This window comes from Erythrolamprus reginae, chromosome 10 (genome assembly GCF_031021105.1).
Source record: "Erythrolamprus reginae isolate rEryReg1 chromosome 10, rEryReg1.hap1, whole genome shotgun sequence".
NCBI lineage: Eukaryota > Metazoa > Chordata > Lepidosauria > Squamata > Dipsadidae > Erythrolamprus > Erythrolamprus reginae.
Genome location: NC_091959.1, coordinates 50181279 through 50200528, shown reverse-complemented (window position 1 = coordinate 50200528; position 19250 = coordinate 50181279). Strand labels below are relative to the sequence as shown.

Genomic DNA, 19250 nt, shown 5'->3' with positions numbered 1-19250 from the left:
CGGCGGTGGGGATCCCTGGCTGCTCCGGCCTTGCCTCCGTGGGGGCGTGACACCCCGCAAGCCTGGCGTTTGTGGCTTTGCATCCTGTTAGGAAGGGAGGCGGCTGGGCCTGGGGGAACAAAGGCTCTGGGTGCCGAGTGGGGAGCGCAGGGCGGGCGGGGGCCCCACAGTCAGGGGACCTGAGGACAGCCCTGGGGGTCTGCGCAAAGGACAGCAGCCCCTCCGGATTGTCCTCACGTCAGGCAGCCAGGCAGAGCTTTCAGAGGAGCATCGGTTTCTGAGGAGCTTTTCTGTCCATCATGTGACTCTGTGGACCTTAATGGCTTGATTAATGTCAATGTCCCCCTGGAATTGGTAGGACTTTAATCAGTCACTGCTGAAGAAGGCTTTGCCCCTGTAGGCTCTGCCAAATCCCTGCAATTGAAAGAGCAGACTTTCTGTCTTCAGGCCTAGGTCTGTCTGTCTGCCTGTCACTCTCCCATCTCATTGTTCATTTCATGCCCATTTCCCATTTCAGTAAAGCACCTAGTGCAGGGATGGCAAACCGTTTTTTCTCTCGGGTGCCATTGTGCCTGTGCGGGTGCCCACGCCCCTAATGCAATGCCTGGGGAGGGCAAAAACAGCTCCCCCCACCCCCCGGAGGCCCTCTGGAGGCTGGAAACGCCCTGTCTCCCAACTTCTGGTGGGCCCAGTAGGCTCATGTTTGGGCCTCCCTAGGCTGCAAAGGCTTCCCTGGAGCCAGGAGAGGCTAAAAACTCCCCCCTCGGAGGCTCTCTGGAAGCCAGAAACGCCCTCCCAGAGCCTCTGTGCGGGCCAAAAATCAGCTGGCCGGCACACACACACGCACGTTAGAGCTGAGCTAGGGCAATGGCTCGTGTGCCAGCAGATTTGGCTCCATGTGCCACCTGTGGCTCCTGTGCCATAGGTTCGCCATCCCTGACCTGGTGTCTCCCCCCCCCATTCCCCTTATCCCCCTTTCCAGATCTCCAGTAGCCAATCCCAGGCTCCGCAACTGGCCCGGTCTCTGTCCTTGATGCCTTCTTGGTGGGATCTGCCTCCCAGCTGCCTTCCCCCTTGATAAAATGATAAAATGCTGCCCAATCAGGCCAGGAATGTATTAACAAGGGCGACCAGAGCAGCAAGAAGAAGCGATTCTGAAAAGCTAAAGAATCAGTTCTCAACAAATGAAACCAGCCAACGTGGAGAACTCTTAAAAACATCATCAGTTGGGCAAACCTCTTTCCCCAGCTGAAGGAAGATGTCCCGATTGTCTTCTACTGCAGGTGTGAACGGAAACTACAGCCACCTATCTCCATAACCTCCATCCCAGACACACCAACAACAGCCAAACCTCCTACAACTGACCTCATCCCATCTGGGTTCACAACCCCTGGTGGTCACAGAAAAGGAAGTGCACCAGGCCCAGACAAGATATCTCCTTCTTGCTTAAAAAAAGTCTGTGCTGACCAATTGGCCCCATCTTCACCCAAATCTTCAAGCAATCACTAAAGATGTGCTATGTTCCTTCCTGCTTCAAATGCTCCACTATCATCCCAGTGCCGCAGAAGCCCCCCCTCAAGGAACTGAAGGACTACAGACCAGTTGCTCTAACATCTGTAGTTATGAAAACCTTGGAAAGGCTGGTGATGTCCCACTTGAAAACCCTCACGGATCCACTGTTAGACCCCCCCCCCCTGCAGTTTGCATGCTGAGCAAATAGATGGAGAGATGATGCTGTTAATATGGCTCTGCATTACATCCTACAATATCTAAATGGTACCTGAACACATGTGTAAGTGGATCATAAGCTTCCTCACAAGCAGGAAGCAGCAGGTGAAGCTAAGGGAATCACATCATATACCTGTATATATACAGTATATGTACATACCAGTGACTGCATCTCAAACGATCCATCTGTCAAACAGATGACACAACAGTGATTGGACTCATTCGAGACAATGATGAATCCACATACAGACAGGAAGTTGTACCATTAAGCTTGTGGTGTGATGTTAGTTCTGCCACAATTCAGAAAGCTCAAACTGCCCCAGGAGCGGCTGATACAGTTCAACAGAGGAACTATTGAGAACTCTGTCACCGAGAACTGTCTGGTTCCGTCCTGCAGACCGACACAGACTTCGGAGGAGAATCATAACTGCGGAAAAAACAAGGGCTGCCAACCTGCCTTCCATTGAGGTCCTGTAGGCTGCACAATGAGTCAAAAAGAGGGCGGTGAAAATATTGACTGACCCCTTCCGTCCTGGACACCAACTGCTTCAACTCCCACCCTCAGAACGACCCCATAGAGCACTGCACACCAGAGCAGTTAGACACAAGAACAGTCGCCCCCCCCAAGGCCATCGCTCTGCTGAACAAATAATTGCCTCAACGCTGCCAGACTTTTCACTGCCTGCACTTCCATTCGCCTTCTCCTCGTTCCCATCTGCCCCCCCCCCCAAATGGCTGTAGGGCTGTCACTTGGCGGTTTCGATCCTTACAATGTATATTGACTGCCTCCTAATAGGATTTGATTGCTTATTTGTACCCGGACTATCGTTATGTGTTGTACCTTATGATTCCTGACCAACCTCTTTTTTTGTACGCTGAGAGCCCGTGTAGCAAGGCAAAACCCTTGTGTCTCCAATCACACCTGGCCTATAAAATGCGACTCCCTTCTATTCATTATTCCGTTCCGTTCCGGGGCAAGCACGGCCCTCTCCCGGGCGCTGCGAGGGGCAGAGGCGGGGGTCGCGGGAAGGGGGGCAGCGCGCAGGAAAACCAATGGCACAGAATCGATCTTTAATCGCAGAGCTCGGCGTCCTCCCGACCCGGCCGAGCACCCCCCCCCTCTTCCCGAGGCGCCCCGGGCCCTTAGGGCTGGAGGGCGGGGGGCGGCGGCGCTGGGCGGCAGGATTGGCGGCTCCGGGGGCCCCCGCCTGCGGTTCTCGCGCCCGGGCCGAAGGGGAAGCGGACGCCTTCCAGGCAGCGACGCCCCCCTCCCCCCGCGCTGGCGTCTCCTTAAGGAGGTGCGCCGGACGTCGAGCCCCGCAGGCGCTGACCGACAAGGCGAAGCCGGCGCTCGGCTCGGACGGCCGCAGACCTGGGCGGCCTCCCGCATCCCACTCGTGGCTCCCCGCGAGCGGGCCGAGCGCTCGGCGGGGACGGGGGCGGCGGCGGCGCCACCTTAACAGGGAGCCCCGCCCCGCCGGGCCGCTCATTGGCGCAGCTCTAATGGCTGGACGGCCTCGCTGAAATGCAAAACTTGTTGCGGCTTCCCCGGCGAGAGCGCGGCAGAGCCAGGAGCCGCTCAGCCAGCCAGCCAGCCAGCCAACCAGCCGGCCAGGGAAGCGGCGCGCCAGCCGCGCGAGCCATGCAGGGCGGCCGGGCCCGGCGAGCTCCCCACTGCCGCCCCTCCGGCGCCGGACGGACCCTGCCGCGCAAGATGTGAGGCGCTCGGGCGGCGGCGGCGGCGGCGGCCGAACTCTCCCCTGCCTGCCTGCCTGCCTGCAAAGACTCTCGGGCGGCCGGTGGGCCGCGATGCCTGGCTGAGGATCTAGTCAGTCGCAGTCACCGGCGGGATGTTTGCGCTCGATCCCTTCGACCCACACGGCGGCGGCTCAGGCAGGAGCGGCGAGCGGGGCGGGGGCTTCGGGCCGGCCGCGGGCTCCCAGTTCAAGCCGTCCCCCTTTCACGGCGGGAGTGGCGGCGGCGGCGGCGGGAGTGGCGGCGGCGGGGAAGCGGCGGCCGTGCATGCCCTGGGCGAGTCCTCGTCGAGCCTGCTGGCCATGAACCTGCCCTTGTCCGGGGAAGGCTACGGCGGCTTCCACGCCCCCCGCGGCGGCCCTCCGGAGCTGGGTCCGGCCCAGCCCCTCCACGGATTCTTCGGCAGCCCGCCGCCCGGCCCGGCCGCCCACCACCAGACCCAGCCGCCGGTCGCGCACTTCGGCGGAGGCTTCGGGCCCGAACCCGGCGCCTCCTGCCTGCACGGTGGGCGCCTCCTCGGCTATTCGGGCGGCCAGCAGACGTTCTCGGCAGACGGCGGCTACGAGCAGCATTTGGCGGACGGCCAGGCGGGCGGGGACGGCTTCGGACAGCAGAGGGCGGGACCCCTCCAGGACTTCCAGCCGCCGCCGCCCCATCTGCACAATCCCGGCGTGCCGGCCCCGTGCCTGCCGCTTGACCAGTCGCCTAACCGCGCCGCCTCCTTCCACGGCCTGCCCGGAGCCGCCTCCTCGGAACCGCACGGCCTGGACTCGCAGCGGCGCCTGCCCAGCCAAGGAGCGGCCGCGGTGGAGGCCCTGGAATACAGCTACCCCAACGGCGAGAGCCATTTCGACCTGCCCGTTTTCCCGCCGTCGGAGGCTGAGGGGCAGCTGCCGCAGTACGGGTCCGGGCGCCAGGCGGCTCCGTCGGGAGGCGGCAATTTCGGCGGACACTCCGCGGCCTTGGCCCGAGCGCCGGGTTCCCTGGGGAAGGTGCCCGCCCAGCAGCCCCCTCACGGCGTTTTCTTCGATCGCTTCGGCGGCGCCCGCAAAATGTCCCTGGGGCTGGAGCCGGGCCTGAGCGGCGGGAGGCACCACCTGGCCCAGCAACAGCCGCCGCCGCCGCCTCCGGCTCTCCTGGCCCGGCAGAATTCCTGCCCGTCGGCGCTGCCGCGGCCCCAGCAGTGTCCCGAGGGAAGCGCCGCCAACGCCAACCTGCAGGACGGCGGCGGCCCGATTCTGCAGGCGCAGCACGGCCAGTTCGAGTATCCCATCCACCGGCTGGAGAACCGGGGCCTGCAGCACCACCCGCACCAGCCGCCGCCCCCCTTCGGCCCCGGAGAGCCGCTCTTCAACGTGCCCCAGCAGCCCCCGCAGGCGCCCAACCAGCGACTGCAGCACTTCGACGCGCCCCCCTACGTGAATCTCCCCAAGAGGCCCCGCTTCGAGTCGTGGGGTGGCGGCGGCGCAGCCATGCACGGGGCGGCCGCCTTGGAGAGCCACCTGTCGCCCTCCGCGGCCTATCAGGGACTGCCGGGAGAGTTCACGCCGCCGGGACCCGAGCATTTCCCGCCGCCCCCGGGCTCGGATCCCCAGGCGGCCCTGCAGCAGCGCCAGAACGCGGCGCTGATGATCAAGCAGATGGCGGCCACCCGCGGCCAGCGCCTCCGCCCGCCCGGCCTGCAGCAGGTCGCCCACCACCAGCCCCCCCACGGCCACCACCAGTCCCCGCACCAGCAGCACCCGGGCGAGGCCGCTTTCGAGGCCCAGGAAGGCGCCTGGTTCCCGCCGCCCCACCCTCCGGCGGGCAGCGGCGATTTGCTGTTCCGATCGGGACTGGGCGGGTTGCAGGAGCCCCCGCCGCCCCCGCAGGCCCTGCGGATGCCCTCCGGGGGCGAAGGACACGTCCCGTCGCCCAGCGGCCTGCCAGGCCAGTTCTGCTTGAGCTCGCCGTCGGAACGGCGGCCGAGCCACCCCGACTTCGCAGCGCCGGCGCAGAGCTTTCCTTTCGGGGGCCCCAGCCGCCAGGCCACCCCGCACAGCGCTTCGCCCGGGTCCTTCGGGCCGCCGACGGACTTCCCGAGCTCCGCGCCGCCTCCGCCGCAGCCCCGGCCCGCCCCGGCCAGCAGCAAGCTGGGCGCCCTCTCGCTGGGCTCCTTCCCCAAAGGGGGCGTCGGGGCGCCGCCCGGAAGCGCGGCCCCCAAGGAGAGCAGCGGCCTCTTCGGACAGAGCTGCCTGGCCGCGCTCTCCACCGCCTGCCAGAACATGATCGCAAGCCTGGGCGCGCCCAACCTCAACGTCACCTTCGGCAAGAAGGGCGCGCCGGCGGCGGCGGGCGGCGGGGCCTGCGGGGAGGGCGCCAAGCGGAGCAAGCTGAGCCCCGCGGAACCTCCCGAGACGAGCGGCGCCGGGCCGCAGCCTCCCCTCCCGGCCTCCACGGGTCCTGCCGGCGAAAGCGGCCTCTCCCCCAATTACTCCCCTGGATCGGGCCCCGAGGCCAAGGCGGGAAGCGGACGAGGCCGCGGGCGCAGGAAACGGGACAGCGGCCACGTCAGTCCAGCCGGCGGGGCGATCGGCGCCGCAGGAGGCTACTTTGAGAAGTACGGCCCGCCGGCGGGCGTCGAAGGCGGCAGCCCCGGACAAGGGGGAGAGCGAAGCGGCGGCGGCACCCCCCACCTTCACGAGCCCCCCAAGGCCTTGAGTTCCCCGCCGTCCACCTGGGCCAAGGGCGGCGGCGACCTCCTCCAGCCTCCTCCAGAGCAGGCCGATCTCCTCCCCGCCCTGGACCCGGCGGAATCCTGCTCCCCCCGCGGCGACTTCCCGGGCGAGCCGGAAACCGAGGACGAGGTGTCTTCCAGCTCCGACAACCCGGGAGCCAAAGGGTGTCCCGCTGGCCGCAGCCCGCTTCAGCCGCCCGGCCGCCCGGCCGACCACCCGCTCCTGAATGGGCAGAAGGCGGCGGCGGCCCTGGCTCAGCTGGGCCTGCAAAGCGGCGGCGGCCCAGCTACCTCCAGCCCCGAGAGCTACGGCCCCGCGGCCCCGGGCCCGGTGCAGGAGGAGATCCACCCGCTGGAGATCCTGCAGGCCCAGATCCAGCTGCAGCGGCAGCAGTTCAGCATCTCCGAGGACCAGCCGCTGGGCCTGCAGAGCGCCACGAAGGGTGGCCCCGAAGCCTCGGGCGGCGGCCAGGGCGGCGAGAGCGGCGAGCGGAGCAGCTGTTGTGAGGGCGCCGGAGCCAAGGGCGCAGTGAGCACCATCGACCTGGAATCGCTGATGGCCGAGCACTCCGCCGCCTGGTACCTGCCCACAGACAAAGCCCTCCTGGACGCGGAGCCCGACGAGAAGCTCCTGGTGCCTTGGGAGAAAGTGAAGGCGGCCGCGCACGGCAAGGAAGGTAGGAGCGTCCGCCGCCGCCCTCGCACTCGGCTGGGGCCGGAGCCGTCGGGCCGAGCGTTACTCGCGGACCCCGCTTCTGCCCCTCCCCGGGCGGGGTGTAGATCCGAGCGCCGCTCTCCCCTCCGCTTAGGCGGCGCTGCTGCTGGGGCACCTTGGCCTGCGAGCGGCGCATCCGCCAGGAAGCAGAGCAGCCGCAAAGGCCGCGTGGGAGCTGCAGGTAGCCCGGCAGGCCTGGAGGTAGGGAGTCGGGCTGCAGCCACCGCTCGAACCCCGGGCCCGAGGAGGGGAAAGCGGCGCGTGAGCGTTCAGGCTGAAGCCCCCCGCGCAAGGGATGCGCTTCCACAGAGACGCTGGTTTGGGGGCCTGGAGGCCGCGTCCCGCTCCCGGGGAGGGAAAGAGAAGGGACTTCCCCGCCCCACCTCTCCTTTCCAGAGTTTCGCACAACACAAGGACTTTTGCGGTGATGCGGGGAGGGGGGGCGGATTTTAGAGACAGGAGTCGGTGCGGTTGCAGCCTCGGACACAGCGGCACAAGGCCGGTCTGATTTGCTTTGGTCCACCCAGGTCTTGGGGGGGGCGTGGAGGGCGGGCTCCCCGACATCCAACTCTGCCGGATGGGTGAGGCCTGCGGGGTGCAAGGCGCTTCCCTATCAAAGGGGCCCCGAGGGGAGTGGGGCGGGGAGGGGGGGCGCCCTTGCCTTTTCTTCCCTTAACACCGGATCTGACTGGATCGGTAGCTTGTTAGGGGCCCGATCGCAGCCCCCGCCCGGCTTTGCCTTTGTGGGAGGCAGGACAGTGTCCGCTTTGGAATCCGAGGTCAGTCTGAGGCAGGGCAGCCGGCAGAGGGGCGCCCATCGGCCCTTGCTTGCGCCTGTTCTCCGCACTGGGAGAAAATAAAAGGGTGGCGGAGTTTAGAGTTGCGCCTCAGCATCCGGGAGGAGTTTTTCCAGTGGGGGAAAGTGATGAAGCCTCAAGGCCGCCACTTTGTCCGAGGTCCCGCAAAGGGTGGCGGTCGGGAAGGGGGGAAAAGGAATCCCGGCCAATCTCCCCCCCACCCCTTTTTAAATTACTTCTGCTCAGCTATGGATCAGGCTCTCCTGTTAGGTAACTTTTTGGAATGGACATTGGCTGTTCCTGGCTTTGAACCACGGGTGGGATGCAGGGTCTTCCCGTGGGGCATTTCAGGGGCCCATTCCCAAGTGGGGGTCCCTGGCTCCCTCTCTCGGCCCCCGCAGGGGACAGAGCACAACTCCACGGGGGGGGGGGGAGATCGTTTTTGGGTGGTTCTAGCTACACTGCGTTGTGCGACCAACGGAGCAAGGTGTTGTAGAACAGCAGTTGCAGGATTTCCTTGTGCTTGCAGGGGTGGCGTCCAGAGGTTGAAAACCAGGCTCTGGGGTCTCCCTTGAGCTGAGTCCCAGCCCCTCCACTCTGGAAGGTCAGCTCTGGCCGGGAGAGGATGGCAGGTGGGCCAGAGCGCCCTCCTTTGAAAGGGGCAGAGAGTGGGGGGGGGAGGGGGCTGTAGCAAGGGGCTGCCACCTGGAGCAGCATGTGCCTATAATGTGGGAGAAGAGTGGGGGGCAGTGCCAGTTCTCCTTTCCAGGCGGTCGGTTTCGTTCCCTGTCACAGAACTCATAAATCTGTCAGTGGAAGGAGCTGCCACGTGGGATGGTGTGTGAACAAGAGCATTCGTGGAACAAACACTTGCAACCTGAAACGTTAATCTGGCCACGGGGGGGGGGGGGGGGAGAGGACGGGGGGGGGGGGGGTTCGGGCTCTTCCCACATTCTGCACCTTTGGTGGTAGGTTTTTGGAGCTGCTGATGGGTTGTGAGGAGGAAGCCTTAAGGGGCTGGTTTTGAAAGGGTGGGGAAAGCAGGGAAATGGCCGTCTCCTTTGGCCCCCTGCCCCCCCCAGACGCTTTGCTGCTCTGCATACCCCCCCCCCCCCGCCTGATGCCTAAGGCAAAGTCCCCAGAACCAAAGAGAGGAAAGTTGCCCATGGCTGCTGGGCTTAAGCAGAGGACCGAGGCCTTTAAGGCCAAAGGCTTCCCCAGGGCCCAGGCACTGGCAGGAGGAGGTCTTCCGGTCAGTATTTCTGAGTCCCTCCGAGGCTAAGTATCGCCTATCAGTTGCCACTGGGGTTGGGTCAACCAAATGCTCTTTAAGCTGTTTGTTATCCTTTTTTTTATTCGCCCCCACAAAACCAAACCAGTTCTAACATTTGTAGGGAATCCCATGTGGTGTTCCGGTTTGTGTGCTGACCTACAGCACTCATGCAATGTTATGCTGGGCTGGTTCGTACGGTCAGTCTTTTCTTAAATGGCACCTAGGCTTTATATCCACGTGTGCTTTTTAATTAATTCTGTTGGTCAATGTTTCAGTTTGGAACCTTGTATTTTAGGATACAAAAAATAGGTATTATTTAATATTTCAAAATTTGCTTATAGAATTATTATTTTATTTTTATTATTTATTAGATTTCCATGCCTGAGGACTCGGAGCAGTTAAATATATTTCCTTTTGTTTTATCTTCTGCTGTAATTTTATTGCCCCCCCCCCGCTTTGCACAGTGTTTCTTAGCCAGAAAGGCAGGAACATGATGCATAAATTTCATAAGTTTATTTATTTCCTAAATACATATATTTATTTATTTCATAAATAAACTTCCAAAGTGGTAAAAGAAAATAATTGCACAATGCAGAGGCGGCTTTTATATAAACAGACAACACCTCTCCAGCACAACAACAGAGCGGCTTTTCCTGAAGGTCTCTGGATGGCTGAGGACCCTCCCTCCGTGTTACACAAGGCAAGTAGCCCTCCAGGCAGCCCCATCGCGGAGGAGGACTCGGCGGTTGCAGGCAGGAGGAGGCCCTTTCCCCAGCAGAACCCTTGTTCTGTCACCTCCACCGGGATGGCTGGGGCTCTTCCTCCTGGACGCTTGCTGCCGCCGGTTCCTCCTGCTGTGGGGCTGGTGGAGAATCTCTCTGGCAGTGGGTGGCCTCCCTTGCCCCCCCCCCCCCCCCCCGTCCAGGCAGAGTGTCCAGTGCGGCCCTTTCGGCCTGTGCTTGCTGGGCTGGGAATGGGGAACTGTCCTCTGCTTCTCTACCCAGAGAGGGGAAGGTCTCCTTCTCTAGGTCAGCGCAGCCTGAATTTGGGTTTAAGATAAGAAAGTCAAAGTGGGGGGGGGGAGAAAAGAGGGTTGCTTTTCACCTTTTTAAATTAAGCATTTTGGAATTTAAACAATTGGAAAGAAATGACAAAAAATCCCCCTGAGCAGCAAAGTGCCAGCCAACCCCTTAAAACCGAGAGGATGGTTTGGGGTTAAATCCCAGAGGGCACCCCAGCCTGTCTCCTTCTTAATGGCAGGTGTCACCCCCCCCCCCCCAGAAGCAGCCTTGGCAGGAAGAGCAATGGGCCCTATACCCCCCCCCCCCTCTTAATGGCTTCCAGTCTTATGTTGGTCGTCCTTCTCCAGCAGATTTATATACTTCTACGATTATGGGCATATTCCCGATTGCCTTAAATCTTAAATTGGTGGAATTTGCTCATCAGAGGGGCTATCTATTAATTTTGGCCAGCTGAACTTCTTTATCCTTTGCAGGGCATAAGCCAATGAGGTGATTGGATGGCATAAAAGAGAAAGAGGGAACCCCCCCCCTTGGTTATTCTTTGGCTCCCCTGATAAAAAAAAGAGATGTTGCCGTCTTCACTGTGTGCAGCAGAGCCTCCTACAAGGACACAGATGGGACCCTCGGTAGCCCGGTTTTCTCTCTTCCGGTGGCGGAGAAACATTGCCAGGTTCATTAATGCTCAGCATTTGAAGAGAGAGAAATATACTAATTTCAAAATGACAGAACATTTTGTTTGTGAGATGCCCTTAGTTTTAATTTGGTAAAAGATGTAGCCTCTGTCCACAAACATTCTGGATATAAACACCCAGGATAATTTCTTAGATTTCATTTTGTAATGAATTATTAATTTTAAGACTTTACCAAATAATGTATAGATTAATAATAGCATTCAGTATTAGTCTGACTATTCAGTGGTAAAATATTAGGATACCGCCTATCAAATGCAGATATTTTTAATTTTTCCTACATTTTCAAAAGTGAAAAATCATGTGAATTGAAGAAAATGCTGTGATTATATCCAGTTGAAATAGTGTTGCTTAACTAAGACACTTTAATTTTTTTCCCTGGTTGCCGAAGACGACAACTGCAGGGTTATTCATGGCGAGGTCCCAGCATATCTACAGAGAGAATTATTGTGTCTCAAAGTAGCAAATTTTGACCAAGACTTTCTCTGACCTCATCCTGAGCATTCTTGCTTGGAATTTGCTCATTCAGTTGAGGCCACACGAGGTCCAATATTTGGCAATCACTATGAATTAGTAGTTCATTTACTGTTTTGTGGTTGTTTTGCACAAACAATTTTGTTATGGCTTAGATATGTTTAATTTTACATCTCTGGGGTTCTTCTATCTATAAATCTTTCTGAAGCGTAATAGCCCCATTTTCTTCATTCTGTCGCTTCTTTAAACGAGCTCCACCAGAAGGCAGGCACAGAAGGACCCAAAATACAACAGGCACCTTGAGCCCCTGGATGTCCCTCGTCCGGTGTGTGTGTGTGTTTCACCATCAGGTCTGAACATAGCATCAGAAATTGGATCCGCGAAGTGTTTCCTTTGTTCTTGGTAGGGCCTGGAAATAACCATTCGCCCATAACAGTTTCATGATGGAATACCTGCTACATCTGAACGGGAGGGTTGGGAAGCCCCAGCCAGCCCTCAATGGTGGCCTCAGCCCCCCTCCCGCCCCCCCTCCCCCTCCCCGTGCCTTTTGTGTCCTGCCAAAGGAAGAATGCAGGAGGCAAAAGCCCCGGGGGGGGGGGGGGGGCAGGCTTTCTCCTTTGTTTTTCATGGGAATGGAGGTGGAATCCTTCAGACCCCCAGGGGACAAAGCAAATTTAATAGTTGGAGCCAGTTTGACTCCATCCCGGACTTGAGATGCTCTGAGAAAGGCAGTTTTGGAATTCTGTGTTTTATTGGGGAAAATCTTGCTGCCAGTTGATGCGCCTCTTTTACTGCCATAGTTTTTCTCGCTAGTAAGATTAGGATGAAGGGGTCTGGCCAGGCGGTGGGGATGGTAGCTATGCCTCAGCATCACAGAGGAGAGGGGGCCTTGGGGGGGGGCTCCCCCCTTGCTTCTCTGCTGCTAGACCTGAAGCTGGAGGTTTGCGTCATCAGCCCAATGATCTCGACACCTGACAATTGTGCATGGTCATTTTTGGATGAGCTTTCTGATGGTCCTAGTGGACAAATTGTCTTCTCTTTTCTTGACCAGAATGGAATTGGAAATTGTCCTAGTTTTCTCTCTTCTCCAAAAGAAAAAATTCCACTGTCCCTGAGCTGAACCCACACGGGAAGCAAAGAGGCCCATCAGCGGTTTGTTGGGAGCCACAAATGATGGCTTGTTCAGTGCTTCCTGACTAGCTGCAAAGTGGGCTGAGAGCTCCCAATCGCTCTTCCTTGATGAGGAGAGGGGCCGGGGCTCCTTTAGTCTCCAGGACTGCTGACCACCTGGCAGGGAGGGGAGGGTGGGGCCACTGGCAGAGAATTGCCCCACTGGCTACTCCTTAGCGGGGGCCGCTTGGTGCTTTGAGATGTGGCTCTCCTCATCCTCATCCAACCAGCCGAGCATGCGTCTCAACCCTTTTTCAAGCACCCCCAGATACGCTCGCGGGGGTGGGGGGTGGGCAGGCAGGAGGCGCTGAGCAGAGCAGGGGCTGAGCTGGGGAGGCCTTGTCTCCTGCTGGCCGCTCCCTATGCTGGGATAATATGCAGAAGGTGCTTGCTTGTGGGTCGACCCAGAGAGGGTCGGGGTCAGTGTTCCCTCTAATTTTTTGGGGGGGGTGGGCGGAAAAGTATAGTGTCTGAGCGGCAGTTCCTTCAGGACTGGGCGGCACAGAAATAATAAATAAAAACCCCACCCTGTTTTGCCTGAGAGAATTTCAAAATAAAATACTGTCCTGTGTGTGTATAACAGTGAGCTCATCATAGGGCAACTCTATCAATATCAAAATGCCACTTAAATAGTTGAGCTAGTTTCAAACTAGGTTTTGATTTTCTTTCTCTCTTCCTTACTCCCATTCTTTTTCTTTCTCTTTTCCTTCCTCTCTTTTTTCTATCTGTTTCTCTCTCTTCCTCTCTTCCTCTCTCACTCTTTCCCTCTCGGCTTCTGGGCAGGTTTGGAAAACTCTGAGTTGAGGATGATTTTTAAGTGAGCGATTGCTCACTGCTCAGCTTAGAGGGAACTATGGTCGGGGTGCCAGGTGGCCTTCCTCCCCAGTCTTTGCGGAAGGGACTCTGGAGGGCTGCCTCTCCCGCCTCTCCCCCCCTTCTTCCGGGAGCCCCACTCTGCCAGGCTGCTCTGGGGCTGGAGGGGTTCTAGGCTGCTTCCACCGGTCTCCGGTTGCTGCTGAACCAGGTTTTTATATTTCTCTCAGGTTTATTTTCTGGAGAGGCGGCATGACAGGATTCCTCCCCCCTCCCCCAGGGATCTCTTCCAGCCCAACAGTCCGGGCTGAGGAATCGGGATTCCCAAACTGGATCCCCTCAGCGGACGGAAGCCTCGCTTTGAAACGCAGGGGCCGCAGGGGGCCTCCACCCAAGGGCCAGGCCTGGCCGGGGGTGTGGTTGGATCTGGCTCTGCCGTCCTTGGTCCCCTTGGGGGGGGTCAGGAGTAGTGGCCGCAGCACCCACAGCCCCAAGGGGCTGCCAGGGACTCTTCATTCGAAGCAGCCTCGAAGGGCTTGCTTGGGCTGGCAGTGGTGAAAGAAAGAAAGAAAGAGAAAGAAAGAAAGAAAGAAAGAAAGAAAGAAAGAGAAAGAAAGCTCTGGGTTTGTAAGCTGCCCAGAGCGACAAAAGGGGGGGGGTCAGTTAGGGGGCATCACTACCTTTTAAAATAAATGTGTAAGCAAGGCTCCCAAAGTAAAGCGAGAGCAGCAGACAGCCAGGAGAAGCAGCTGCAGCCGCCGTGCGAGACTGAGGGCCTCCGGTCAGCCTCCTGCTCCCCTTGCTTGCTGGCCCAGGTGTGGGGGCTGAGTCCAGGGGGAGGGGGCTTTGTTGTTGTGAGCCGCTCCGAGTCTCTGGAGAGGGGCGGCATACAAATCTAATAAATGATGATAATAATAATAATAATAACAACAACAACAACAACAACAACAACAACAACAACAACAGTGTGAGGCGCACAAGGAACCCTCGGGCAAAACCTCCCGGGGCAGGGCAGGAAGATTCACCTGGCTTGGTGAATGCATTTGGCAGTGGTGCCCCTGCTGGGTGGGTGTGGGAAGGGGCTGCGTCCAGCTCAGCTCAGACCGAGGCTCCTCTGCTTTCTCCACTGCCCGCCCCCCACCGCCCACCTCTCTTGCTTTGGGAGGGAGCATTTCGGACCACTGGCCAGGGATGTAAGTGCCGCCGGTGGTCACTTCAGAGGCAGATATGGGCCCTTGTACGCCTGGTCTTAGATCAGGGGGGGGGGAGAAACGGCTCTTGCGAAAGGGCCCCCTCCCAGAGCTCACAGCCGCCCTTTGGAACGGGCGAATTCGCACCTGTGTGTTTTTCTCTGCACAGACAAACACTTTTTCTCCAGTTGTTGCAGGGTCTTTTCTCTTTTCCTATTTCCCCTCTGGGCTGAGTGAGATATGCGGATGATTTTACGAAAGCAAAGAGTTACAGAACTTCACTTGACAGAGGGAATCTGTTGAATATCAACTGTTTCAAATCCATGTTTTAACATTCTGCAAGTCTTTGGAGACGGGCGGCACACACATCTAATAAATTATTATCATCATCATCATCGTTATTGTTATTGTTATTCCCATTAAACACCTATGAATGGCTCAACATAGTTAGGCTGTTACCGTAAGTTGGCTGGGCGTTTTGTCTTGTCATGCTCCATATATGTGTTAGATATACAGTGGTGCCTCCACTTAAGAACTTTCTGGATAAGAACCAGGTGTTGAAGATTTTTTTGCCTCTTCTCAAGAACCAAGCCGGGAAAAGTCTCCCAGGAAATTTGAGAGCGGCACAAATGCCCAGCCAGTTCCCTGCCTTTCCCCCTTTAATCCCGGCCATCTGGGGCTTTTCTGGGCTGCCAGAGGAGCCTTTCGGTGGGGGCCCCGCTCTCGCCCGCCTGGGCTTCTCTCTCTGGCGCTGGGTGTATGGGAGGCGCGTGCTCCTCCTTGCGGCCTCAGAGTCCCCCCTTTTTTTAAGCCTTAAAGTTTTGGATTTTTTGGATCCCCCTCCCCTTCTTCCTTCAGCAGTGACTGTCCTCCTCCTCCTCCTCCCACCCAAATTCTGAGCTTTTTATGGGTTTGCAGGCATTATTTCCTTCTATGTGGATTCCTAGGGGGGAAATTGCTTCTACTTACAAACTTTTCTACTTAAGAACCTGATCACGGATCGAATTAAGTCCGTAAGTAGAGTCACCCACTGTGTTGCAATGGAAGGATCTTCTGGGCCGAGCTGTGTCCAGCGTGAGTCCAGTGCGAGAGGCCGGAGGCGGCAGCAGTTGAGAGGGCTGGACAGGCTGCTTCTCCCAATTCTGCATTTTTTCTTTCTTTCCTTCATCCCTGAAAATCTTGGAAACTTTTGGACTCCGTTTTTACTGGCTAAAAAGGTTTAGGCGGGGCTGGTTATCCGACGGAACTCTCCTCCACTTCGTAGGTGCTGAGTGGCCACCTGGGTGTCAACGCATCTGTTTGAACTGTAGGTGGTTGCGCTTAGTCCGTTGTGGTTTTAATTATTTGTTTATTGGATTGTGTATTATGTTGCGAATTAATTTGGTTGCATGGATTTAATTGCTTTCCTCCTCTTAAAATTGGGAATTTGGGACTGACTCAGTTTAACACATATAAAGAAGGGCCCGGAGGAGCTGGTGGCTGAATGTGGGGGGGCAGCAAGGCCTGAGCAGGGACTGTTGCTGGGATGGGGGGGGGAGTCGTCAGCCAGCCCAGAGCGAGGAGAGAGCCAGCAGAGGGGCAGAGGGAGCTCCCGTGGGGGGGGGTGGCAGTGCCCGAGACATGAACTGAGGGGGCTTTGAGGAGCCCAGGGCAGCTCTGTGTAGCAGGCTGGAGGCCTCTAGGGCAAAACTCTGGGCAGGCCAAAGAGGGCAGCAGCCCCACAGCCGCAGGGCCAGGGTGGTGGTGGTGGTGGAGAAGCTGGGTTGCCACAATCCTTGCGGGGGGGGGCACGGGGGGGGAAGCAGAGTGGCCCACCGGAGGGCAGAGGAGGGTCCAAGTGGAACCCCCCCCCCTCTCTCTCTCGGCCCAGGGCAGCTGGGCTGCTTTTGGAACTGGCCATGCTGGGCTTGAAATCAGCTGGTCAAATGCCCCAAATAATGACCTGCCCCTCAACTGCTAGTGACATTTCTGTAAACCACAACCGCCCCACACACACCCCACGGTCCTTTTTGCACACGTAAGGGTCACAAAGAAGTCAGGAGGGAGGTTGCGCCATCCGCAGCCTATTTAGTCTGTGAATAGTTGCTTTAATTATTCCCGATCAATCTCTCCATTCCATCGCCAAATTTACCTCCTCCCAAGACGCCTCGGGAGGCCCAGAGAAGCCCAGCCGGCCGAACAAATGTGGGTGAATCCACCGCAGAGGACACGCAAAGGGGGCAGAGGGCCACCCCCGCTGCTGGGTCTCCCCCCTCCCCTCAGGACACCCAGGTGTCCCCGAAAATAAGACTGGATCTTACATTATTTTTTGCTCCAAAAGATGCACTGGGGCTTATTTTTGGGTTAGGGCTTATTTTGGGGGGGGGGGGAAATGTGGTGCTAAATATGTCTGTCTGGCTGACGAGCTTAACTGGGGCTTATTTTGGGGGTTAAATTGAAAAACCACGCTGGGGTTTATTTTCTGATTGGGTTTTATTTTCGGGGAAACCAGGTATTTGCATGTATTAAAATAGAATCCGAGTGGAATTCTTTGGGGCTGACCTTTTCAAATTCTGGGGTGGGACAGAAGCCTGGGTGGGGGGTCTGAATTAGGAGGGAGCTGTGGATCAGATTAATCCCGGAGCGTCTTCCCTGCCTGGAGGCCAAGTGGGGCCACGATCCCTGCCAGAAACCTTTCTTCAACCCGCATTGTTGGCTTTCGATCACATCCTTTGGGCGGGAAAAGGCCAACACTGCCCTCTCCTTGAACTGCCCGCCATCTCGTCTGCTTCCCAAGACCGTGTGTGAAGGAAGGGATCGCGGAGGCTCGGCTCAGCCGCTTGCCTCAGTCCGTCTGCCTGAGAGCTCCAGCGGGAACCTGGCCCGCCACCACTTCTGTTCCGCCGGCTCTTGTCTCACCGAGGTATTTTAGGGGAGGGGGCGGCCTGGGTTCCTCGCCTGCAGGGGCCCTCTGCCAGTGGCCCCCCAATAGAAGATTCAGGGAACCCAGGCCCTCCTTCCTTCACCAAGGCCGGGGACCTCCCCACCCTTTTGGGGTGAGCAGTCGGTTTGGCTCCCCTGGTGCAAATACCAGCGGAATTGACCGGCTTTGCTCTTTGGAGCAGGCTTCCTTACCGGCCTCTGAAATGGAGTGGACTCAGCTGGGCTGCCAAGCACCAGGTTTCAGACAGACGGGCAACTGACCAGGCAGCCGGGCACAGGAAGGAGCCCCGAGGGGAGGTTGGGGGCAGCTGTGCCGCTCCCGGCTCCGCCACGGTTTCTGAGAGCGGGGGGGTGATAGGAGGGCAGTGTGGCAGGCACCTCTTCTCCAGAGATGGTGGGGGGGGGCCCTGCTGCTGTCGCCCGGCCTCTCGGCTTCCTTCTGCCTTGAGGGATTTGCCCCGTGCAGCCCAAGAGCTCGCTGGCTCCTTCTGTCCCGAGAGGGAAGGCGGGGCAGGATGTGGGTCTTTCCCAGGGGAGCCGGGAGAGGCCGGCCTGACACTGGGATGGGCAGGTGCCAAGGGAGGAGGGGGAGGAGCCCTGGGAGAAATTGGTGCCCTCGCGTAGGCTGCCCGGGTGGGTGCTCTCACTTGTCTGTTTACGCCCCCCCGCCCCCCCTCTGGACCCCATGGCTGGGTCTGTGATTTCCAACCCCGAATGCTTGGGCTCTCCTCAGAATTTGGGGGGACCCTCTCTGCAGAGCCTGGCAGGGGTTCCGGCCCGTGGAGGTCTCCTCAAGGGCAGGGCATCCGGGCAGCTGCCCTGGACCCTCTTTTGGGGTGAGCCGAGCCTAACCTCTCTCTCTCCCTCCCTTGCAGCCCACGACCCCCCCCTCCAGCAAGGCCTTGGCTCCAGCACCGACGGGCAGCCACTTGCCGTGCCTCTCCGTCCACTGCACGGACGACATGGGGGATGCCAAGGGCCGGACTGCGGTGCCAACCTGGAGATCCCTGCACTCGGACATCTCCAACAGATTCGGGACTTTTGTGGCTGCCCTGACTTGAAGGAGGAGGAAGAGGAGGAAGAGGAGGGAACGTTGGTCGCATCCTGCTCTTCCGTTAAGGTTTCACCAGCTGCTGCTAGTTGGACAGTTTTCCTAGGTTGGGGTCTGTGTAGCGGCACAGAGACTGGCAAGGGTCAATTTAAAACAAACTCAACCTTTTTAAAAAAGAAAGAAGGAAGGAAGGAAGGAAGGAAGGAAGGAAGGAAGGAAACAGGGCAGCTGCCAGAGGAGGAGGAGGAGGAGGAGGAGGAGGGGCGCCAGGCGAAGGAGCCAATGACGATGAGGCCAGACCGGGCCTTCTGCACCTGGGAAGCAGGATGGGTTCAGGATTCCCCCCCTCCCCCTCTTCCCCCCTCCCTGATGGTAATCTGGAGAGCAGCACCGAAGTCCAAACTCCTCAGGGGGAAATTGCCCCCCAGCTCCCCCCAGCCTCTGCTGCCCGTCACAGCGAGAGTCAGGCAGCCCTTTGTCTCACTGGGGGGTGAGGGAGGCGGGGGGCAGGCTGATCTCTTGACTCCTCTCGCCCCCATTCAGAGAGGGGGGGCAGCGCTCAGGGGCAGCTCTGCTCTCAGGGTCTGCTGGGCTCCCCTTGACAGCCCAGGGCCTTTCCTGGGGGGGGGGGTTGTCCATGTGCCTCCAGCCAGCAGCCCTGCCACCCCCACCCCTGTCCTCCTGCCCTGCCAACAGCCTCCCCATGTCTTCTGCAGAGGGGGGGTGGGAAGTGTGGGCCTGGGGGGGAGGCCCAGAGCTGCCAGATGGAAAGGGCTTCGGAAGGGGCCAAGGGGGAAAAGGGAGGAGCCAGGAGACCCCAGGCCCCCCAGGGTGGCATTTACAGCAGCAGGGAGGCTCCTCCCCTCCTAGCCCCCCCCCCGTGCCTCAGGTGGTCCTGCCCAGTGCTCAGTCTGGGTCTGGAGGTGGGGGGGAGA

General features: G+C 58.9%; 1 protein-coding gene across 1 annotated transcript; it reads left to right on the top strand.

The window, feature by feature from the left end:
* The first annotated feature begins 3499 nt into the window (after positions 1 to 3499).
* MN1 (MN1 proto-oncogene, transcriptional regulator) lies at positions 3500 to 18495 on the top strand. Its single transcript, XM_070763418.1, is given in 3 exon segments — positions 3500 to 6876; positions 18140 to 18147; positions 18149 to 18495. Coding segments are annotated over 3 exon segments (3483 nt in total). The 5' UTR covers positions 3500 to 3578; the 3' UTR covers positions 18326 to 18495.
* Positions 18496 to 19250: the final 755 nt, after the last annotated feature.